This window comes from Scyliorhinus torazame, chromosome 6 (genome assembly GCF_047496885.1).
Source record: "Scyliorhinus torazame isolate Kashiwa2021f chromosome 6, sScyTor2.1, whole genome shotgun sequence".
Classification (NCBI taxonomy): domain Eukaryota; kingdom Metazoa; phylum Chordata; class Chondrichthyes; order Carcharhiniformes; family Scyliorhinidae; genus Scyliorhinus; species Scyliorhinus torazame.
The window spans coordinates 257322939-257348113 of record NC_092712.1 but is presented as its reverse complement, the minus strand read 5'-3'; the positions used below and the strand labels follow the sequence as shown (position 1 = coordinate 257348113).

Sequence of the window (25175 nt, the reverse complement as noted above, 5' to 3'; positions counted from 1 at the left end):
GATCAGGACACCATTTAAAAATGGTGCCCCGATCTCCTTCTGCACTGCGGAGTTCTGATGAGTGGAGCTCCCCCGTGCAGAAAACGGGATTAAGTGTGGCCTCATTGGAGAGTTGCCCACTGAAGCCCCAAATATATCTGAATGCGAATAGAGTCCCGTTCAAAAGCGTGGGGTTACTCGGCACATGTCGCCAAAAAACATCTGGCTAAATGCGCTCGTTGTGGGACTCTGGTTCCCAGTCGGGTAGATTGCGCCCAGAGAGACTGCAGAACTCTAAGATACAGAGGAATGTGGGTGTCCTGGTGCAGGCATCATAAAATGCAGGTACAGCAAGTGATTTGGAAGGCAACTGGAAAGTTGGCATTTATTGCAAAGGAATAGAGCATAAATGTAGAGACGTGCTGCTACAACTGTACAGGGACAGGGCCTTGGTAAGATCGCATCTGGAGTACTATGTACAATTTTTGTCTCCTTGCTTGAGAAAGGATATCATTGCAATATCATTGCATTAGAAGCAGTTCAGAGAAAGTTCACTCGACTGAGTCCTGGGAGGAAGTGATTATCCTATGAGGAAGGGCTGAACAGTTCGGGCCTGTATCCACTGGAGTTTAGAAGAGTGAGAGGTGATCTTACTGAAACATATACGGCCCTGAGGGGACTTGCCAGGGTGGATGCTGAGAGGACGTTTCCCCTTGTGACGGAGTTTAGAATGAGGGGATGCAATGTACCTCATTTAAGATAGAAATGAGGAGAATTTGTTTATCACCTGGGTGTCTTTGTTCATGAATCACTAAAAGTTAGACTGCAGAGTTTGCACATTCTCCCCGTGTTTGGTTGGGTTCCGCCCCCACACCCCAAAGATGTGCAGGGTAGGTGGTCTGTCCAAGTTAAATTGTCCCTTAATTGGAAAAAATGAATTGGGTACTCTAAATTTATTTATTTTTTTAATTTAAAAAAAGAATGCAGGTGGAGCAATCAAGTAGGAAGGCAAATGGTAAGCGTGGGCTTTTTCCCGTGTTAGGGAAGGATGGGGACGGTGCCGGGGGAGGGGTGGTGCTGGAGAGGAGGGCACACTGACTGCCAAGGGGTGGGGGGATTCTCACACGGGGGGGTCGATGGAATGGCGGGAGAGGCCGGGGTCAGCAGGAGTCAGCTGACTTGCGGGAATGTATGGGGGGAGCAAAATGGCTAGATGAGGATCTAGCAGTGGGTGGGGGGAGAACTGGGTTGCTGCTGCATTGGCCAAAGGGGAGCCGGAAGTAGGAGAGGTAGTTGGGGCGGGGGTCCGCCGCCTGGGGGACTGGAGGGTGCGGGAGGCGTGGGCACGTGGCTGGCCTAGAAAAGGAGATGGCTAGTCGGCGGGGGGAGGGGGGGGAGTAGCCCCCTGATCCGGCTGATAACTTGGAATGTGAGGGGCCTGAACGGGCCGGTCAAGAGGGCCCGGGTGTTCGCGCACTTAAAGGGACTGAAGGCAGACGTGGTTATGCTCCAGGAGACACATCTGAAGGTGGCAGATCAGGTTAGGCTGAGAAAGGGATGGGGAGAGCAGGTCTTTCATTCAGGGCTGGATGCGAAGAACAGAGGGGTTGCAATACTGGTGGGGAAGGTGTCGTTCGAGGCACTGAATATTGTAGTGGATAATGGAGATCGATATGTGATGGTGAGTGGTAGGTTGTAGGGGGTGCGGGTGATACTGGTAAACGTATATGCCCCGAACTGGGATGATGCCGGATTTATGAAACGCATGCTGGGTCGGATTCGGATCTGGAGGTAGGAAGCTTGATAATGGGGGGGGGGGACGGGGGACGACGACTTCAACACAGTGCTGGACCCAGCACTGGACCGTTCTAGGTCCAGGACGGGTAAGAGGCCGGCTGCGGCCAAGGTGCTCAGGGGGTTTATGGACCAGATGGGGGGAGTGGATCCATGGAGGTTTGCCAGGCCGCTGGCCAGGGAATTTTCCTTCTTTTCCCACGTCCATTGAGCCTACTCCCGGATAGATTTTTTCATTCTGAGTAGGGCGCTAATCCCGAAAGTGGAGGGATCGGAATGTTCGGCTATAGCCATCTCGGACCACGCCCTGCATTGGGTGGAGCGGGAGTTGGGGGAGGAGAGTCACCAGCGCCCGCTGTGGCGCCTTGATGTGGGACTGTTGGCGGATGATGGGGTGTGCGGGTGGGTGCGGGGGTGTATTGAAAGATACTTGGAGGCCAACGACAACGGGGAGGTGCAGGTGGGGGTGGTATGGGAGGCGTTGAAGGCGGTGGTCAGGGCAGAACTAATCTCCATTAGGACCCACAGGGAGAAGAGAGGGGGGAGGGAGAGGGAGAGGTTGGTGGGGGAGATTTTAAGGGTGGACAGGAGGTATGCAGATGCCCCCGAGGAGAGGCTACTTAGGGAGCGACGGAACCTCAAGACGGAATTCGACCTGTTGACCACGGGGAAAGCAGAGGCACAGTGGGGGAAAGCGCAGGGGGCGACGTATGAGTATGGGGAGAAGGCGAGTTGGATGCTGGCACATCAGCTTCGTAAGAGGGAGGCAGCGAGGGAGATTGGTGGAGTTAAGGATAGAGGGGGAAATACGGTGCAGAGTGCGGTGAGAATAAACAAGGTATTTAGGGACTTCTATTGGGATCTGTACAAGTCTGAGCTCCCAGCGGGGGAGGAGGGGATGCGACAATTCCTAGATCAGCTGAGGTTCCCGAGGGTGGAGGAGGAGAAGGTGGCTGGTTTGGGGTTGCCGATTGGGCTGGAGGAGCTGGTTAAAGGATTGGGGAGCATGCAGGCGGGGAAGGCCCCGGGGCCGGATGGGTTTCCGGTTGAATTCTACAGGAAATACGTGGACCTGCTGGGCCCGTTGCTCGTGAGGACTTTTAATAAGGCGAGCGAGGGGGGAACCTTGCCCCCGACAATGTCCAGGGCGCTGATTTCTTTGATCTTGAAGCGGGACAAGGATCCATTGCAATGTGGGTCGTATAGACCGATCTCACTCCTCAATGTTGACGCTAAGTTGCTGGCGAAGGTGCTGGCTACGAGAATTGAGGACTGTGTCCCGGGGGTGATTCATGAGGACCAGACGGGATTTGTGAAGGGTCGGCAGCTAAATACAAATGTGCGGAGGCTCCTCAATGTGATTATGATGCCCTCGGTGGAGGGGGAAGCGGAGGTAGTGGCAGCTATGGACGCGGAGAAGGCCTTTGATCGGGTGGAGTGGGATATCTTTGGGAAGAGTTGCGGAGGTTTGGGTTCGGGGAGGGGTTCATCAGTTGGGTCAGGCTGCTATATAGAGCCCCAGTGGCGAGTGTGGCTACGAACCGGCGGAGGTCGGAGTACTTTCGGCTTTACCGGGGGACGAGGCAGGGGTGCCCCTTATCCCCCTTGTTGTTTGCGTTGGCAATTGAGCCGCTGGCCATGGCACTGAGGGAGTCCAGGAAATGGAGGGTCTGGTCCGGGGGGGGAGGAGAGAGGAACACCGGGTGTTGTTGTATGCGGACGACCTGTTGTTGTATGTGGCAGATCCAGTGGAGGGGATGGCGGAGGTCATGCGGATCCTTAGGGAGTTTGGGGTCTTTTCGGGGTATAAGCTCAATGTAGGGAAGAGTGAACTCTTTGTGGTGCATTCAGGGGACCAGGGAAGGGGGATAGACGAGCTACCGCTGAAGAGGGCGGAAAGGAGCTTTCGGTACCACGGGATCCAAGTAGCTAGGAGTTGGGGGGCCCTGCTCTAGCTCAATTTGACGTGGTTGGTGGAGCAGATGGAGGAGGATTTTAAAAGATGGGATATGCTGCTACTCTCACTAGCGGGTAGGGTGCAGTCGGTCAAAATGATGGTTCCCACGAGGTTTCTCTTTGTGTTCCAGTGCCTTCCCATTTTGATCCCCAACGCCTTTTTCAAACGGGTAAGCGAAGGCACCAAAGGCCTTTCCCACCAGCTGGCGGGGCGGAAATCAGTCCGGCGCGGGCCTAGCCCCTCAAGGTTAGGGCTTGGCCGCTCAAGATGCGGAGGATTCCGCACCTTTGGGGCAGCGCGATGCCGGACTGATTCGCGCCGTTTTTGGCGCCGGTCGGCGGACATCACGCCGATTGCAGAGAATTGCGCCCCTGGTCTCGTCGGACAAAACCTGTTGTAAGTATGGTTTTGCAATAACTTCTTAGAAATGTACTAAGAAACTGATAAGAGATGCTTTAAGGATTTTTCCATGTTTAGATATGTTAGTAGATAACTAGAAGGACTGTTTAGTCCACTTATACTTTAACTCTGTAATTCAGTATGTATCTATTGGTAGTATTTTCACAATAAAGATACTTTAATTAAAATCATCCTGTGTGAAAATTAATCTTGAGGTTGAATTCCTAGACACTCATTTAGGATAGGACCCACGACCTCAAGAGGTATCGATTTAGTTATGAGTGACGAATCTGAGCTCTCCCTGTAGAAAGTAACTGAAATCCTGTTTAACTGCCCGAGACCCAGAAAAGCATTCTCCCTTCGTGAGATCTGTTCTGAGTCTTGGCAGGAAAACAGGTTTCCCTCTTTTAATAGGTTAATCTAGGGCATAGGTTAGTAACAGAGTATTATCAGGTCCGGGATAACCTAAATCCGCGACATACTAATGTCATCAAGGGATACAGGGATAGGGCAGGAAAATGTCATTGAGAGCGATGATCAGCCATGGTCTAATTGAGTGGTAGCGCAGGCTGTATGAGGATGAAAAGCTTACTCCTGTTCCTAATTCCTTGTGAAGCTTACCAATGCTCTTTTCCCTTTCATACAAACTATTGCTCCATGGATTGCATTCCGCGCTACACTGTCATACCCATAAAATAAATAGATTTTAGAGTTGGGAGAGGATATGGAGGAGGGGTTCTGGTGTGAGGTGCTCTGGAGAGTGAATGCCTCCACCTCGTGCGCGATGTTGGGGCTGATACAACTGAAGGTGGTATATAGAGCACACCTCACAAGGGCGAGGATGAGCCGATTCTTTGAAGGAGTAGAAGATGTGTGTGAACGTTGCGGGGGGGAGGCTAATCACGTTCATATGTTTTGGGCCTGTCCAAAGCTGGAGGATTACTGGAAGGAGGTTTTTAGGGTAATTTCTAAAGTGATGCACGTGAAACTGGACCCGGGCCCCCGGGAGGCCTTATTCAGGGTGTTGGACCAGCCAGGGTTGGAAACAGGTGCAGAGGCAGATGTTGTAGCCTTCGCCTCGTTGATCACCCGAAGGTGGATCCTGATAGGTTGGAGAGCAACCTCTCCACCCTGTGCCCTGGCATGGCGGGGAGACCTGTTGGAATTCTTGACTCTTGAGAAGGTTAAGTTTGAACTGAGGGGAAAGATGGAGGGGTTCTACAATTCATGGGCATTATTCATTCTGCACTTTCAAGAACTGGATTACATCGAACATTAGTTGGGGCGAGTGGGTAGGAGGGTTGGGGGCTGTGTGTCTTAATGGCGACTATGGGTGATCCCTAATTCCTTTTTGTCATTTGTTTGTGTGAATATGCGGGCTAATGTTTGGGGTTTGGTGGGAGGATGGGATCGTTGTTATTGTTATGGGGATTGACATATTTGTTACTGATTATTGTTTATTGTTGGTGGGTGTGAATTTGGGAGAAAATGTGAAAAAGGAGAATAAAATATTTTTTTAAAAAATTAATAGATTTTGCAACCATTGTTGTGAGCTGTCTGTCCTTTATCGTTGCCAATTTTAACTGGGTTACTGCATCCAGAAGAGCTTTTGAAATTGTGAATAAATAATGGGAGTGGGACCAAAAATTAAATGTTACAACAGTGACTAGAATTTTAAAGAAAAGGTTTTAAACATTTGGGGTTATCCCGAGGATGGGAAAGCTGCTATTTATATGCAAGTACTTTCTTTTCACTCAATGTTTGATTATGCATCACCAGGCTGAGTTCCTGGGACAGATATTCACAAGCTAGAAGAGTTCATCAGAATATTAGGTGCAGAGGTTGGCTGATTGACATTGTTGCTAATTATTTGGTCAATAAATGCCCCGAAAGATGTGCTGTTAGGTAATTTGGACATTCTGAATTCTCCCTCCGTGTACCCAAACAGGCGCCCCTAAGGGATTTTCACAGTAACTTCATTGCAGTGTTAATGTAAACCTACTTGTGACAATAAAAGATTATTATTATGAGGGAAAAGTAGATTGGCTCAGAATGGTCTGGGATAAATTTATAAAATCTATCCCTATATTTTAAATGACACAACTGGTCATGCCTAGCACAAAAGAAGATGGTGGTTGTTGTAGGAGTCATCTCAGTCCCAGATATTGCTACAGGAGTTTCTCAGGGTAGTATCCTAGGCATACTCACACTTCATCAATGATCTTCCTTATCATTAAGTCAGAAATGGGGGTGTTCACTGATGACTGCACAATGTTCAGCATCATTCATGACTCCTCAGTTACTGAAACAGTCAGTGTCCATATGCAACAAGATATGGACAACATTCAGGCTTGAGCTGATAAATGGCAGTAAGATTCACGCCACACAAGTGCCAGGCAATGACCATCTCTAATAAGAGTGAATCCAACCATCTCTCCATGACATTCAATGGCATTACCATCGCTTAATTCCCACCTATCAGCATTCTGAGTATCATCAATGACCTGAAACAGAACTGGGCGAGCCATATAAATAATATGACTACAGGAGCAGGTCAGATGCTAAGAATCGTGTGGTGAGTAATTCACCTCCTGACTCCCCAAAGCCTGTCCACCAAATATAAAGTACACGTCAGGGGTGTTTTGGAATGTGCACCATCTACAAGATGCACTGCAGGCATTCACTAAGGCTCCTTCAACAACACCTTCCAAACCTACCATCGCTACCACCTAGAAGGACAAGGGCAGCAGACACATGGGAACACCACCACGTGCAAGTTCCCTTCTAAGACACACACCATGCTGACTTCGAACTAAATCGCCATTTCTTCAATGCCACTAGATCAAAATCATCTCTGCCATAAATAATAAGAAACTGAAAAGAGTAGAAGAGCAAAGTGTATTGGGGCACAGATGGGAGACATTATTAAAAGTAGCAATGCAGGGCAGGAAAGCACTTAAAACATACTTAACACAAGGGGATTAATTTTTAGTTATGCAGAATTCTAAAGTAGCAAACTTGTATGGGATCCTAGTCGGGCGTACTTGAGTACAGTGCGCATTCTCAATCGTGCACTATCATCTCCATACTATATAAAGGACATAGAAATATTTTAGAGAATGTAAATAAAATTACAAGGTCAGTACCGGATCAGAGTGATTACAGCTATGGGGAAAGATTGAGGCATTTTGCAATGGAGAAGATCTGATGGAGATTATTTCAATGAGGTAGAATGTTTCACACGTGAGAGAATCTAAAAATTAGGGGCCATAAATTCAGGATAACTACTCATAAATCCAAAAGGAAAAATTAGGAGAATTTTCTTTCATCCGCGAGTGGCCCGAATGTAAAACTCTGCACAAGAAAGTAGATGCTTTCAAAAGAAAACTAAACGATACTTGAGAAACAAGCGAATAGAACAAAATACTGAAAGGTTGAGATGAGAGATGGACTAGGAGGAGACTCATTTGGAGTATGGATCCCAGTGCGGACTAACTGGGCTGAAAGGCCTGTTTCTCTGCGAGATTACATACCCCCTGATGGCGAACTGGCGGGATGTCATAAACCCTTTGTTGCTGCCTTGATGGAGAGTCATAAATGTAGCCCTGTCCACATCTGACAGGAGTCACAACCTGTAGAAAACAAAAGCCAACAAAATGTAAATAACTAATAAACTCCCAAATAACTTTTTTCTACAGCACTTATACTAATTTCTCTTCAAACTAACTATAATCTGGGCTGATGCAGTATCCAAATCTGCAGTGATAAAATTTGAGCAGCTAGCCAGAAATTATCTCCATTAAGTTTAGGTCATCTCACCAATTGGGTTAACTGGGTTCAAGTTTCACTAGACTAGAATTTGAACTTCAGTCGCAATAAAGGAATCCAACCCTTTACTACTGAGCTGTTAGTCCACTTCTGCACATTTACCCCCATTACAGTATGGAGTCAGAGTTCAGTCAAAAAAATGTTTATCACCGATTCTTCTGTTGCCAACTTATCCAAGGTTACAGCTGGATTGTTAATGATGCCAATGAGAGACCTGCATGTGAAAAGGAACAATTTTCTCTGAAGCGAAGGGTTTACTTTGACTTGCGATGCTTGCACATTTTTGGAAAGACGAATATAGGAAACAAAGATCCATCTGATTTCTCTCAATTAAAATACAGAGTTTGGCAGCCAATGACAAAGATGCCACATCTTCAAAGCAAAGACAAGTTGCAACAGAAGTTGTCACTGACCCTCGGGGATATAATGATCCTAATCTGAAGCTTCTTGGTACAATAGATCAGTGTTTTTGACACAGCTATCAAGACAGCTCCTCATCCGCTTATGCATCCTTAAATCACAAGTCTGACATGAACAGTTAGTTAAGCATGAATTGCGGGGTGTGTGGGAATGTGGTGCAGCTCATCGAATGGGGTAAGGATGAACAGTGAGCTAAGAAAGTAAATCATCCACTTTTGCCAGCATATAGACCATTGCACATTGGGAATGAAGGCTTGTGCTCCCAGTAAGCAGCCCTCCCAATTTTGCATCATACTGTTTCTTTGAAATAGTTCCATTTATTTGCAACTCCAATAAGGGAGTAGCAATTTTACAGTAATTACTGAGGAGTGTGGGTGGTACAGTGGATTAGTATATCACCCTCTGAATCCAATCCAAGCTGATGAAACAAAATTAGATTCCATCATCATCTGGCTTTGAGGGCTTAATCAATAATTAATATTGCAGTCACAACCTCGTTTTAGGTATCACGTGGTCACAGAAGAAAGTTCTTCCAAATTGACAAATAAAATCTCAGTCTATCATGACTATTAATGCATTGAATATTTAGCTCAGTCTGTGCCCAGTGTCCCAGTTTATTGGTTACACTGTGCTCCAGTCCATCCCTCAGTGTGTGGCCAGTGCCCCAGTCCTTCACCCACTCTGTGCCCCAGTTTATTGGTTAGATTGTACCCCCAGTCCATCCCCGTGTGCCCTGTGCCCCACTCCCATCGCTCAGTCTGTGCCCAGTCCACCGCCCAGTCTGTGCCCTGTGCCCCAGTCTATCGCCCAGTCTGTGTTTTGTGCCCCAGTCCATCGCCCAGTCTGTGTTTTGTGCCCCAGTCCATCGCCCAGTCTGTGTCTTGTGCCCCAGTCCATCGCCCAGTCTGTGTCTTGTGCCCCAGTCCATCGCCCAGTCTGTGTTTAGTGCCCCAGTCCATTGCCCAGTCTGTGTTTTGTGCCCCAGTCCATTGCCCAGTCTGTGTTTTGTGTCCCAGTCCATCACCCAGTCGGTGCCCTGTGCCCCAGCCCATTGCTCAGTCTGTGCCTGGTGTTCCAGTCCATCACCCAGTCGGTGCCCTGTGCCCCAGCCCATTGCTCGGTCTGTGCCTGGTGTTCCAGTCCATCGCCCAGTCTGTGCCCTATGCCCCAGTCCATCGCTCAGTCTGTGGCCTGTGTAACAGTAAAGTACATGTTAATCATACTTCTTTCAGCTGACAGGGTAACCACACATTTTTTCTTGGACAAAATATGGGTGTGGTGGCATTCAGCTTCCAAGCAAATGACTGAAATTCTGCTAACCCTTTTAGCAATGACACATAGCTCAGGCCATCTGTTTGGGGGAGCGTTTCACTCCACACTAAATTGTTTTCTTATTCATTGGTGCCATCTGCATGAAACAGATGGGAACCCACAAATCCTCTTAGCCAGCCTCTCAGCTATTCCCACTGTAAAAAGAAGGAAAGAATAGATTGAATATATGAAAAAAAATGTTTAAAAGTCCTTCTGAGAGAGCAGGAAAAGTGGAAAATCATACTCTGCACAAAGGCACTGGTTTTTAAGGATCACTTTAAAAAAGTATTTTTATTTTTTAAATTCCAGAGCAGGCAGGGCCAACCATGTTGAGACGTAAATAAAGTGTGAAAGAGCCCATGACAGATCAATGGGAATAAAGTGATGCATGGACAGAACGAAAAGCTGAGGCCCATAGAAAGAGATGTCATTTCAATGAAAGCTACCAATCTGCATGTGAAAACTGACATGATGGGGTGGAACCGCCAACAACCATCTCCTTCCCAGGAAAGTTAATATTGATTCAGCAGATGGGGCAGTTTCCTTTTAAGGTGGTGCCCAGATGGTTTTACACTGCTTTGGTTTGGCTACATTTCTAATTTTTTCCAGTTAAAACCAAGGGATTACGGTCAGCTTACAGACAAGCCACTCGCAAGAAAGTGATCTTCAAGGGGAAATGAATTAAAGATTATAATAATTAATCTGTTATTAATAAGTAATGCCTTTGAAAACCAGCATTTTAATTTTTTTAATACCAATCAACTGAATAAATATTTAGAAGAACTTCTATCCTGTGTTTACAAAGCATTTTTTGGTTCACTAAATAGGAGAAACAGCCAGAAGGTTTAATGTACCCGAATGTTTACTGTTGGTCTCTATTTTAATTCACATGTGATGTATAATTAGGAAAGAATAATAACTATTCCTCATTGTGCTAAAAACAGTTGAAGGTCAAAAAAGCAATGAACACACAAGAAAATTTAAAAAAAACTAGTCACTCTGCATGGCGGGTGTGTTAACCACCTGGCATTGGAAAGCACAACAACCAGACGTGGGAAAAGGGAAAGAAAATAGGAGAATAGAATCCAAGTGGGTTGTTGAAACAAATCAGTTTTCTCCGCCCTTCGATTCTTTGTGCACTTCTGAAGGACACGGGGACAAGGGCCATAAACAAGAATCAGATCACCACAGATCTATTGACCTTTCACCTCAGCTTATGGTTACACCAATTAAAGACTGAAGCAGGTGCTTCTCGAAGGGGAAAAAAAAAGCTAAAATGGGAAACCCAGGCCCTATTGCCAAGCTGAAATTCAGCACTTCACCTAATATCCGTCTTTTTCAGCAAGGAGTATCCTTTAAAAGACAATTGCGGGACAGCAGTCTTCCTTTGTTATCTGGTGTCAGCAGCAACTCAATTTTCAACCTGTCAAACAAAAAAAGACCCAAACTCTGCATTCCTATCCATCCTCCTGCAGAGCCAATCCAACAACCATTCATACCGTGCCTGCTCCTGTCACCAATTGTCTGCTTTATGGTGAATTAAAAAATCATTTGAAAAACACTTCTGAAAAATTCATTCTGCATTACTGATATGGCAGTTTGACTTGTTTGGTAACAACCTCACCTCAAGTCAGAAGGTAAGTTCCACACTAGGAATTGATAGGTCTAAACTACCAGAATTATGAGGCTATGGACAGGGTGAATAGGGAGCAGCTGTTCCGCTTAGTTGAAGGGTCTGTTACGAGGGGTCACAAGTTCAAGGTGAGGGGCAGGAGGTTTAAGCGGGGGGCTTGTGGAAAATCTTTTTTACCCAGAGGGTGGTGACAGTCTCAAATGCACTGTCTAGGAGAGTGGTAGAGGAGAGTTGCTTCACATCCTTTAAAAGGTACCTGAATGTGCACTTGGCATGTCAAAACATTCAAGGCTATGGACCAATTGTTGGCAAACGGGATTAGGTGGGCAGGTCAGGAGCTTTTCATGCGTCAGTAGAAATTTGATGGCCGAAGGGCCTCTTCTGCACTGCATTATTCTATGATTCTCTAGGAATTGTGCCCATTTTATGGGTCTAAAACAGGTGAGATGATAACTAGTTCAGCATGCCAGATGCTCATGCCCAAAATGCACATGTGTTTTGGACACTGATAAATTGGTCCTGACTTTTTTTTAAAAAGGAGGGGCCCTGGTGGGCAAGATTGGTAAACTGGATGCCTCTGGTCAGAGTTTGTAATGCGATGTGCAAACTCTGACTGGCCTTTTTCTACCCTCAAGTCGAGGAATCAGCACCATGGACCCAGAGCTTCCTGTGCACGAATGTTAACAACTTATCCCAGCATTCAACAGGCTCATGGTCCAATTTTCCTCATGATGGCATTGTCAACAAATACCCTTGATGTTTTATAGCCATCAGTGTTGCAGGAACCATCTTAATCATAGGCAAAAATTGGGTTGCAAATGAAAGCAAGATCTTTGTTGTCCTCCCTCATGAAACAAACATTTCAGACTAAATTACAAGGGTGTTTGAGAGCGGTCCTTGGTTTAAAAAAAAGGCTAAAACAGAACTCTGACCATTATGTTTTACATAGGATTACAGAAGATGTACGGCAGAGGCACACAGGCCATTCAATCCAGTGAATCCACGCTAGTGTTTATTGAGCATCCTGCCACCTTTCTTATTCAAATCTACCATTATAACCCTCTTTTCCCTTCTGCCTCATCTGCTTACCTAGCTTTTGGTTTGCCACGATGTGTAGAAAGAACTGCGACAGACCTTGGAAACTTTATCAGAGACTGAGAAGGCGGCAAGAATATTGTTGATGTAAGCACCACCTACGTGGATCAGCCTGAGCTCATCTGTTTAGTAATTTGGAAGGAGTGTGTTGAAAGCCAGCACTGTTTTAATCCATGCACACTCTGCCGTGCCAGATGTTAGGTTTAAACAGCAGCACCCATGACCGAGGTGCAGAGCTCTTAAAAACACAAACTTGTTATGACATGGCTGCCAGGGACAGATTCTGCGGAAACCCGTGCCAAAAGTGTGGCTGTGGTAAAACAGGAATATCAATGTGCAGCCTGCAGCAAATGATTCACAGGACTCCACTTGTTCATTCTAACTCAGGCCAGGGGTGATGCATTTTAAAGACAGCTGCTAAAGGATGTTAATGAATTTTTAGTAATGTTTCCTTTGCTACAGAGTCTTGTAAAAAGTGATAAATATACAAAGATAGATTTTCTACTTCACTGCGCTTGGGAGAATGGGCTTTTCCTCGGCACGGGGAAGAGCAAACATTGGACAGAAACTGGTTGTCAGGACTCTGCACCCAGTGCCCTGATTATGACATTTCCAGAGGTTTGCCAGTGGATGTAACTGGGTCTATGCCCATACTAAACACAGACCTAAAGTACATGTTATAATGAGGCATGCAGAGGCATTCCCACCCTCCTCCTCATTTTCAGGTAGTTATGAACAATGGATGCCCCAGAGACCTGACACAATGGCCAGACATGGACACAATTGGGCAGCCAGGAAGTGTAGCAGGATAATACACAACGTTGTTTTTACCCTCCTCCTACCCATCCACCAAGACAAGGGAGTCTTCTGGTGTCTGTTTTTCTTTTACACCAATGTTAGCAGAACAGATTCTACTTTAGGACACAGGGGGCATGCCCACGCTTAGAATCTCCCCCACCCCACTTCAGATGCCTGTGTTGGAGCATTGGTTGTGACGAAGGGCCATTAAACTGAAATGTTGACACTTTTGACTCTCCTTGCACAGATGCTGCAGGTTTGCTCAATATTTGTGGGCAGCACGGTAGCACAAGTGGCGAGCACTGTGGCTTCACAGCCCCAGGGTCCCAGGTTCGATTCCCCGCTGGGTCACTGTCTGCGGAGTCTGCACGTTCTCCCCGTGTCTGCGTGGGTTCCTCCGGGTGCTCCGGTTCCCTCCCACAGTCCAAAGACGTGCAGATTAGGTGGATTGGCCATGATAAATTGCCCATAGTGACCAAAAAGTTTAGGAGGGGTTATGAGGGAACACCTGAATCATTAGAAATGTTGGCCTTTGTTGAACCAAGGCCTGCTTTATCTGAAACAAAAACAAAAAATGCTGAAAACATTCCAAACTGCAGTCAGCAAGTGTGTAGAGAAAAGACCAAGTAATCTTTCAGATGTGTCGCCTGAATCTGATTTTCAGACTGTTTTGGATTGCCAGCATCTGCAGTTCTGTGCTCCTTTTTCGTCTATTCACGTAGATTTAAGTGGCACAGTTCAAAGAAGAATATAGATGCTCCGGAAATTGTGTAAAAATGATTGACGATGAAGATAACAGAACTGAGAGGTGACAGCTACTGGGAAAGGCTGAACAGGTGGAGCCTTGTTTCATTAGGAGAGGTTGAGGGGTGAGTGATAGAAGGGTAGATATATAGAGAGATGATACTACCATTTGCAGTACGGTAGCATTGTGGATAGCACAATTGCTTCACAGCTCCAGGGTCCCAGGTTCGATTCCCGGCTTGGGTCACTGTCTGTGCGGAGTCTGCACATCCTCCCCGTGTGTGCGTGGGTTTCCTCCGGGTGCTCCGGTTTCCTCTCACAGTCCAAAGATGTGCGGGTTAGGTGGATTGACCATGCTAAATTGCCCATCGTGTCCAAAATTGCCCTTAGTGTTGGGTGGGGTTACTGGGTTATGGGGATAGGGTGGAGGTGTGGAACCTGGGTGGGGTGCTCTTTCTAAGAGCCGGTGCAGACTCGATGGGCTGAATGGCCTCCTTCTGCACTGTAAATTCTATGAAATTTGTGGGCGGAAGAAACTAGAGACAAAAATAAAAGATAGTCATTAATAGATCCCAAAACCAACCAGGACGAACGTCTTTACCCATGGGGCAACATTTAATGGGGTGATCGGGGTCTTGCGCACCAGCTGCAGAGTCAGCAAGAGCCACACTTCATCGCTTTGAGAAAGTAGTGCCACTCAGGCACTTGCCTGGACAGCAGGATCAAGGACCCTGGAGTCAAAGATCTACCTGCCAAGGTTTCTGGCTGAACTGAGGCCAAAGCTATATATAATGACATGCCACCGGGCAGGTGGAGGAAGGACATCAACAGCTTTCCAATGTTGGGGGTCTTGATTAGGCACTGAATGCAGGGATCCTCTGCAGGACCCCGCCATACAACACCAGACTGGTTTGCCCGCCGCACCGCCGCACTTCATGCACTGAGAGCGCCCCTCCTGCCACAGGATTAATACCAGTGAGCATTAATTAAGAAAACTTACATGGGGTATAGGCGGGAAGGTAAAGGCGTCCCCACTCACCAGCCACCCGCCTGATGAAGTGTCACCCTTCCACCCACACCTCTTCCTCCCCTGTCCCCGCCCCCTCCTCCTCCCCATCCACTCTCCGCCTCTGCCCCCATCTCCTCTTCCGGCCCCCACCCCCTCCTCCGCCCCCTGCCCCAGCCACCATACCCACCACAGGGGAGGGTACATGATTTCACCCACAGTTTTTTGTAATCACAATTATTTGCTATTTTGCGTTGTTTTTATCTGTACATTTTGTTCTGGCAGTGGCTATCTCGTCAGAATAAGGCAAGGACATACAGAAAGATCTCTGTGGGAGACACAGTGATTTGAAGGCTACACAGTGATACGAACAACAGAAGAAATAAGGCGATTTGCTCATTAAACCATGTCTGATAAACAATACCTTTTGGGCAGCTTGGGCCACTTCATGCATGTGTACGGCTAATTTCTTGAACAGCAGTTCAAGAAATGTCAAAAACTGGCATTTTTCAATTCATTTTATATTATTGTAAATGTTGTCGTTTTCTGACACCACCCTTGAATTCTGGTAACTTGTTACAAACAGGAAGTCAAAACCAAAATCATACCACAGATCTTCCGGGGGCTCAAGTATGTGACAGGAAATTTTAAAAATGACTTCTATATATATCTACACAATATGTGAACATATTCCTAAATGATGTGAACAATTCCTGAAAATCACTTTAAATCTATAACAATGTTTATATTAATGTTGCACCATGTCACGTTAATATATCAGGAAGGGTGGCACGGTAGCACGGTGGTTAGCACTGTTGCTTCACAGCACCAGGGACCTGGGTTCGATTCCGGCTTGGGTCGCTGTCTGTGCGGAGACTGCACATTCTCCCAGTCTCTGAAAGATGTACTGTTAGGTGAATTGGACATTCTGAATTCTCCCTCAGTGTACCCCAACAGGCACTGGAGTGTGGCGACTAGGGGATTTTCACTGTAACTTCATTGCAGTGTTAATGTAAGCCTACTTGTGACACTAATAAAGATTATTAACCTCTTCACGAGGCAAATTCAAATTACTCTCAGAAAGCAGTCACTGTTAATGTGTGTTAGCATACCACTATTTAACCACATTTTTTTTCATTTTATTAACAGTTAACTTTAAATAGTGTGTTAACAAGAGTAAAATCCAGATGATGTTTGGATTAGTGTACAGTTCACTTTTCCTGGAATGTACCAACTTGTTGAGGAGTGCAGCTTAGCAACAACCCTTCGATTGATGACTGGAATAATTATATGCCCTCTTGTGTTTTTCTAGAAGTCTGGCCATTCTTTCCTGCCTCCAGACATTGTGTGAATTTGTGCCTTGTCATTATGAAGTCTGTAGTCATTCATTTGCCCTGCTAATTGCCACGTTTGGAAACCTTGATCCAGGTCTCAAATTCGAAATCTCCCATCGGTTTTTATTTGGAAGCTGAACTAACAGGTCCGAGTAAAGAAATGGCAAGGTTGGTAGCCAGACGTAAATCTAGCCAGTTTCTTGGAAACTGTTCTGGCTAACTGGTACATACGCTGGTCTGGGTCACACATCATTTCTCTCTTACATCTACGTCAGATGTAACTTCAGCGACACTGTAAACTTAAATGGACTTTAAAGCTTTTTGTTAACAAGAGAGAGGCTTTCTTCGTTGGCGAAAGAGAACACTGAAATATGGTTAATGGACATCCACATTTTTATGGGAAGCTGTCTGGAGAAGAATAATTACAGGTAATGCTCCCTGTAAGCTGGGCTGCTGCACAGCAACCTGAAAGAACATGTACAGGCCACACACACACACACACACACACACACACAAAGTCAGTGTTTTAAGTTACTGCATGTGCACTGCCATGCAGAATTTCTTTTTAAAAGGGCCTGTGTACTTAAATAAATCACCTGCGCACTCGGAAAAAAAATAGAGGGCATGTGATTACAGGATGTCACTGCACTCCCAGTATGGAGATATACCTAAATAGAGTATAGTTCAGAAGGTCAATGCTGCAGTACTGGGATGTATGATTCCTTCTATGGTTTCCTATCAGGAGTGCCGAATTCACCTTCACATTACTAACAAGTTAGAGGCATCATAAGTTCCCTCGCACCTCTGAAATATCCAATGCATGCAAACATGCAGATCTCCAATGGCTATTGTCACACACCAACCACCTGACGCGCTGCCCCTTCTCTCAGTGGTAACATTGATTCATAACATGATTGTTAATTTAATCAGAAAGCATTTTCTTGGCTTGACGATTGAATGAGTGTACAAATTCTGTGTTAACCTCACATTTCCACATTGTGGAGCAAAGCCCTGAAGCTAAAGTTTACCCACATTCCATCCGTCAAAATCTTTGTTCAAAGATTCTGAGAGTTTGGAATTTTTAAACGATTTTCAGCGTGGTTTTAAAGGATTACATAAATCAAGCACTGCCTCACCACACAACTGTTTGGCAGTTATTTTTATAAACCTTGTAAATAAACAGGATTATTGCTTTTGGTCTGAATGAGGTCCCCTGGCACTATGGTGTTTTCACCTTGGAGTCCACACCCAAGTAGGCCTCTGGACATTGCTCAATCCTGAAGTACAAAGTAGCACAACAATAAGTCAGAGAAGTAATGGCCTCAAGCCTCACTTCTGAGACTTGAGCACATAATCTACACTGACATCTGAGTGCAGTAATGCTGCATCGTCAGAGGCTCTCCATTCTGCTAAGACCATAAACAAGGCCTCAATGCGGGTGGGTGTCAAAGTTCCTATGTCACTGTTCAAAGAACAGCAGGAAAGCTGTCTTGGCAACATTTAGTTCTCACCCAACACCATTAAAGCATCTGGAAATTTATCTCATTTCTGAAAGTGGGACATTGCTGTGCGCAAACATGAGGCATGAAAGGTGACATATGAATCTTAGAAGAATATAATCATAGAATCCCTACAGTGCAGAAGGAGGCCATTCAGCCCATCGAATCTGTACTGATTATCTGAAAGAGCACTCCATCCAAGCCCACTTCCCCGCCCTATCCCAATAAGCCATTAACCTAACCTATACATCTTTGGACATAAAGGCACAATTTAGCATGGCCAATCCACCTAACCTGCATATCTTTGGACTGTGGGAGGAAACCGAAACACTCAGAGGAAACCCACGCAGACACGGGGAGAACGTACAAACTCCACAACACAGTCACCCAAGGCTGGAATTGAACTCGGGTTCCTGGCACTGTGAGGCAGCAATGCTAACCACCATGCCACCCTACAAGTTTGTTCCTTTTATAGTGCACCACTCCGTACCGGATTAAGGTTGTAAGTTATAGATTATTGCAGCTGTGGCTCCACTCAGAAAAACTGCTTTCCTGAACATCAATGGAAAGAGTTAGAAGAGGTTCTGAAGCTGCAGCTTGATTACAGACAAGATAAATCATATATATATATATATATATATATTCGTAAAAGGTGCATGGAGAGCAGTCCTTCCTTGATTGCAACATTCAGAAAACTTTTTAGCTTCAACAACCCGAATGTATGATACAGATCACCTGGGCGACCAGGACATCAAATTGGTGCCTGCCAGCAGTATGAAATGGGCTCTTAGTAAATTGCTTTTTCATCGTATCTGATCTACTTTTCAACTTTTTCATCGTGTCTGATCTACTTTTCACTGAAGATCACAGAGCAACTATTCAAATTCTTTCTGGAGATTTGACTTTTTCTTGGCTTGAAATCTTGGCAATATTTTCAAAGTCAAATGCATCGTAAAAAATGCTTGCAGTCTATAAGGGGTTACTAATTCACAACCACCCATTCTTTGCTACTAAAGTGGACCAATTTCACCCCCAGAGCTGTAGCAATGAATTGATGTCAAGCGGGGGTATTCACATCAGATAGGAGTATGGAATGTTTATTCCACTCCCCGTTGTATCTAAGCAGTCCTCCTAGTAAGGGCTCTGTGTCAGACTAATGGCATTAAAAAAAAAAGAGGGGGCTGGATTTCCCCTCCTGAAGCTCCCATCATATGACACGCAGGGCCACCATTTCAAAGTTGCCAGGCTCTTCCTGACACTTTCCCTGGATCGGGAAATGTGGCGCGTTGCGACCTTAAAAGTTACACCGGGCTCACAGTTTAAATTCCTGCTGGAAATTCAAGTTTCCCTTCCCATGGTATTTTCCCAGAGGACGGTAGGTTCCTGAAGGCAGTGAGAACTCCACAAATAAGTCAGTTTGTGGACCTTGATGGAAAACTGCTGAGGAGTTGGGAACCTTTTGACAGGCAAGTTTAAAAAGGGCTTTCCAATGTCGCCTCAGATTTCCCCATGAGCCCTCATATCCCCAATACACCCTCCATACCTTGTATTTTTCAGACAGCTTCCATTACCAAATACCCCTTCAATGCCCTGCAACCTCCATACCCACTCATCCTGCAGACATTGTATTAGTCAGTATTGGAACTCAGCCAACCATTCATAGTGAGGCCACCTCAGAATGAGGCTGCACAGATCATCAGGTATCAGTTTTCCATCTGGCCTCATTATGAATGCTTGGCTGGGCTCCAGGGCTGTCTAATGAATTCGGCCTTGTAGACAATACTTACACAACTATGAAGGGAGTGCTAGTTTTGTATATTGATATTTTGATGAAGTTGCAATATGTTTTATTTCTTTGAAGTGAATTTTCAATGCCTGTTTGTTCATTTGGACAAGATTTAGAGGTGTTAAGAAGATTAAAGCATTATCATTGCTTGGCATTTTTATGAGGTTGCTCAAGGAACAGTTTTTTTTTCTAAAATAGACTTTTAGAAGTCAGGAATGTAGTATCAGGAAATGGCCCAACACGTGGCTCCCAACTCTTAAAGGGAAAATCCGGCCCATGGTCTTTGATGTAGAAGCAACCCAGAGGACTATGTAAAGCAGGGGAAGAAGTGGGATGAAAAACAAGATGGGGTAGATCTATATGTTTTGGGAACATTTTGTACAGTCCAGCAAATAAGCAATTATAGCAATACGTTGTAGCAATCAAGTGCAAATCAGCTTGAACAGGTTTGTGTTCAGATTATAAATCTGTAAGAGCATCCAGAAAAATAAATTGCAGTGTAGACTCAATGAATACAAACAGAACATCTGAATGAATGTTTTGGTTAGCAGTTTACATGTAATCATTTTACGGAGTTGGAGTACAATAACTTATTTCTCTTCTGGGGCAATGCAAAGGAGAAGTAAATACTCAATTTAAGGAAGAATGAAAGCAGCTATTGAGGCACGAGCACCATGATAGTCAGGCTCTAAATTTATTCATTTACAAATGCATTTAAGAAGAAGGAGGAGGGTTGCTCATGATGTTTGTTAAAATTGGTGATGATGCTTCAAACTGTTGAGGTGCAGCAGTCAATAAATGATTTCTACAGGCATTGGAGTTTGAAGAAGAGAAAACATTTTCCGAAGCTGTCAGGTTTTATTGCGTATAAAAATACATGCTCAATTCTCCATTACTGAGAGGGGCATCCGTCACTGCCTCCCCTGGTTGGCTATTAAAGACACAGAAAGACATGGTCCAATGTAACACCCCTCAAACAGCATACTATCTTGGAAATAAATCACTGTTTCTTCAGCATCTCTTTTAAAAAAACAATTTCTATAAATTTAGAGTACCCAATTCTCTTTTTTTCCCAATTAGGGGGCAATTTAGCATGGCCAATCCACCTATCCTGCACATCTTTGGGTTGTGGGGTGAGACCCACGCAGACACGGGGAGAATGTGCAAATTCCACACGGACAGTGACCCGGGGCCGGGATAAAACCCGAGTCCTCAGCGGCGTGATGCAGCAGTGCTAACCACTGCGCCACCAGGTTTTTTTCAGCTTCTCTGATGCAAATTCTACCCCCCTCCTCCAGAAGCACTGTGGATCTATCTACACCACAAGGACTACAGATTCAAGAGGGCGGCACACCACCATCTTCTCAAGGGTAGAGATGGACAATATTGCCAGCAAAGCCCACATCTAATGAATGAAATTTTAAAACGTTGCTGCCAAAACAAATCTTCTAAGTTATCGTCTCTCCTTTTCACACAGGAGGCATCAGTCTTTGCCTGACACAACTTTACTGGAAACTGAACAGCGGGCAGCACGGTGGCGCAGTGGTTAGCAATGCTGCCTCACGGCGCCGAGGCTCCTGGGGCGTCATTCTCCGACCCCCCGCCGGGTCGGAGAATGGCCGTTGGCCGCCGTGAATCCCGCCCCCGCTGAAGTCTCCGGTACCGGAGATTGGGCGGGGGCGGGAATCGGGCCGCGCCGGTTGGCGGGCCCCCCCGCTCAATTCTCCGGCCCGGATGGGCTGAAGTCCCGCCAAGAAATTGCCTGTCCCGCCGGCGTAAATTAAAGTAGGTATTTACCGGCGGGACAAGGCGGCATGGGCGGGCTCCGGGGTCCTGGGGGGGGCGCGGGGCGATCTGACCCCGGGGGGTGCCCCCACGGTGGCCTGGCCCGCGATCGGGGCCCACCGATCCGCGGGCGGGCCTGTGCCGTGGGGGCAGTCTTTCCCTTCCGCCTCCGCCACGGCCTCCACCATGGCGGAGGCGGAAGTGACTCTCCCCACTACGCATGCGCGGGAAACTGTCAGCGGCCGCTGACGCTCCCGCACATGCGCCGCCCCGAATGTCATTTCCGCACCAGCTGGCGGGGCGACAAACGCCATTTTCGCCAGCTGGCGGGGCGGAAATCCCTCCGCGTCGGCCTAGCCCCTCAATGTTGGGGCTCGGCCCCCAAAGATGCGGAGCATTCCGCACCTTTGGGGCGGCGCGATGCCCGTCTGATTGGCGCCGTTTTGGACGCCAGTCGGCGGACATCGCGCCGTTGGGGGAGAATTTCGCCCCTGGTTCGGTCCCGGCCCGTGTGGAGTTTGCGCATTCTCCCCGTGTCTGCGGGGTTTCACCCCCACAACCCAAAGGTGTGCAGGGTAGGTGGATTGGCCATGCTAAATTGCCCTTTAACTGGAAAAAAAAGAATTGGACACTTTAAATTTATTTTAAAAATGGAAGCTGAACAGCAATCTGACTGTAGCATTCAGAATCTGTTACACAGCACCCATTACATCTCATTTCCAAAATTGTGGTTCCGACTCTACACAAGTATCACTTGTTCTTAGTAATAATTAATAAAATGAAAGAAAACATTAAAAAAACATTTTTAAAAAAAATCATTTATGGGATGTGGGCGTTGCTGGTTAGACCAGCATTTATTACCCATCCTTAGTTGCCCTTCAGAAGGTGGTGGTGAGTTGCCTTCTTGAACCGCTGCAGTCTGAGGTGTAGGTACACCCACAGTGCGATTAGGGAGGAAAGTCCAGGATTTTGACCCAGTGGCATTGGAGGAACAGCGATATATTTCCAGGTCAGGGTGGTAAGTGACTTGGAGGGAACCTCCAGGTTTTGGGGTTCCCAGGTATCTGCTACTATTATCCTTCAAGATGGTTTGGAAGGTGTTGCCTATGGAATCTTGGCAAGTTCCTGCAGTGTATTTTGTGCATGGTACACACAGCTGCCACTGTTCATAGGTGATGAAGGGATTGAATGCTTGTGGAAGGAGGAGCAATCAAGCAGGCTGCTTTGTCCTGGATGGTGTAGAGCGTCTTGTGTGTTGTTGGAGCTGCACTCATCCAGGCAAGTGGAGAGTATTCTATTACACTCCTGATTTGTGCCTGGATGGTGTACAGGCTTTGGGGGTCAGGAGGTGAGTTACTCGGCGTAGGATTCCTAGCCTTTGACCTGCTCTGATAGCCACAGTATTAATATGGCTTGTCTAGTTCAGTTTCTGATCAATGGTAACCCCAAGATGTTGATTGTGGGGGATTCAGCGATGGTAAAGCCACTGAATGTCATGGGCAATGGTTTGATCCTCTCTTGTAGGAGATGGTCATTGCCTGGCACAAATATAAATTTCCACTTGTCAGCCCAAGCCTGGATATTGTTCAGGTCTTGCTGTATTTCGACATGGACAGCTATATTTATATGGTGTTTTTCACAACTTCAAGATTTCAAAATGTTTTATAATGAAGCACTTTTAGGGTTTTCAGGCTGGTTTCAGGAGGCGTCCTCTTTGGCAGAGGAATTCATGAAGTGTTTGATATGAGTGAGAATCAATGACATCAGAAATGTCTTTTCACATTCTTACCTCACCAGGAAATATGGAATTTGATTTCCTTTCGCCTGCGGTCAGTGCAGCTCAGTGGATCTTCGGCCCTTCACATAACTGACGTTAGTCCACCACTATTTGATTGTAATGTAGGAACACGGCAGCCAATTTGCACACAGACATATTGCACAAAGAGCAATGCGAAAATATCAGACTATTTTTAGATATTGTTTGAGGAATACGTGTTGGCCAGAATACTGGGCCTTCTTTGAAATAGTGCCATGAAATTTGTTATGACCCCTGAGAGAACAGAGAACCCCTGGGTTCATCCTTTCATCTGAAAGACGCCACCTTTTTCTCTCTCTGTACTATGTTGGAGTGTCGGCTAGTCTTTGGGCTCCAGTTCTTGGACTGAAATGGTGAGAGTGCTAGCCACTGAGACTGGGAACAAGAGTTGCCAAGATTTTCCTCTGCCTCAGCCTATGATGGTGATATTGGAGCAGGCTTCCTCATAAAATAAAACTTTGCCCATTGGGAGAGCACAGAAAATTACACAGATGCAGCCACAATTGGACATTGATTGTAGACGGAGTGTGCAAGGCTTCCCACCATAAGGCCTCAAGTGGATACCTCTGAATTGGGAGTGTGCAACTGGATAATTTATTCCACTGTGTCAGCAGAAGCCAAATTGAAGATATCATTCCATTGCAGTCCATTTTTATTTCATAATAATAATAATAATCTTTATTAGTGTCACAAGTAGGCTTACATTAACACTGCAATGAAGTTACTGTGAAAATCCCCTAGGCGCCACATTCCGGCGCCTGTTCGGGTACACTGAGGGAGAATTTAAAAAGAAAGAGACAAAGAGATAAGGGGGGCAGGTCAAGGTCCTGTACCTGGTTAATAACTGGAAGTTGTTGGACCCTTTCGCTGAGCTTTAGCAGGAGCTTTCTCTATTTATTAGCACGGACTCCAGGGGATAAATTGAGAAGTAGAGGTGGGCCCTGAAAGGGAATGTCTGACCTTTCTGCCAATATAAACTGCAATGAAAATAGAAACTACTACTTTCCAGCCAAGCATTTCCTGATCAGTCCTCCTGCTGTCTGCTCAGCTTCAATACAAATCACACCACTCCTTTAATAGGTAGCACTTCCCCACGTCAAATTGGTCAAATTTCTTCTGCCTTATGTGACTCAAAACACAGATGCTGCAATCTGTAAAATTAAATATTCGCTCTCTACCCTCCACGCCCAAACCCTGCTACTTTTAGTTACCAACATTTCACCATTTGCCTAATGTGAGCCAGACTGCTGTAGAAAAATAACAGCTGTGAAGCTGCTTACAGTATTGTACTCCAAACTGCACAAACATTTCACTGTAAATAAAAGATTTGAACGTGATTCAGCAGCACTTGTGCGAAATACTAAAAAAATGTTTTAAAGTTACAGTAAACAGAATTACGAGGAGCAAAACTGACTGGGTGGTCCAATTAGCATACCATCTGTCACTGAGCCTCGGGTTCGAAGTCAGACATCAAGTTTCATGGGAGAGGAGACCCTCATCCGACATGGCAGCTTTGCGCAGTGATAGCACCCTTGCCATCTGAAGGTTGTATCTTTAAACCTTCACAACATGGAGCACCTAATCTGGGCTGACACATGTCCGCTCGAATGGACTTCAGCAAGTCCCATTATTCAAGGTTCTGCTGCTACCTCACCCTCTGTTTCCATCTCCTTCCCAAGGTTAAGGCTGAACTTTGGTCTGCATGTGGCTAATTCAATAATGTCCCCAAGCTGACCAGATAGAGAACTGCTGCTCATGGGGTTTATACAAATTACTTTTCTGTGGATATCTCTGCAGCGCCCTGATTGATCACATCACATTTGGAGTTCCATATGCAACATTCAAGACAACCATCAGTGTGGACATCGCTACAATGCGGCCAGTAATCCTCCTTTTCAGGATTATATACGAGACTCCACTCTGACGCAAGGCACTTTGCATAGAATATCCTTCGACAATAGCAAGTTTGTCATGGCTATATTCAAGCATCG

At 46.0% G+C, this 25175-nt stretch overlaps 1 protein-coding gene across 1 annotated transcript in view; it reads right to left on the bottom strand.

The window, feature by feature from the left end:
* nedd9 (neural precursor cell expressed, developmentally down-regulated 9) overlaps positions 1-25175 on the bottom strand; it is an 81400-nt gene that overhangs the window by 11662 nt on the left and 44563 nt on the right. Inside the window, exon 3 of the mRNA XM_072509582.1 lies at positions 7663-7761. Within this exon, the coding sequence (XP_072365683.1) occupies positions 7663-7761 (99 nt within the window). The remainder of the gene's footprint in view (positions 1-7662; positions 7762-25175) is intronic.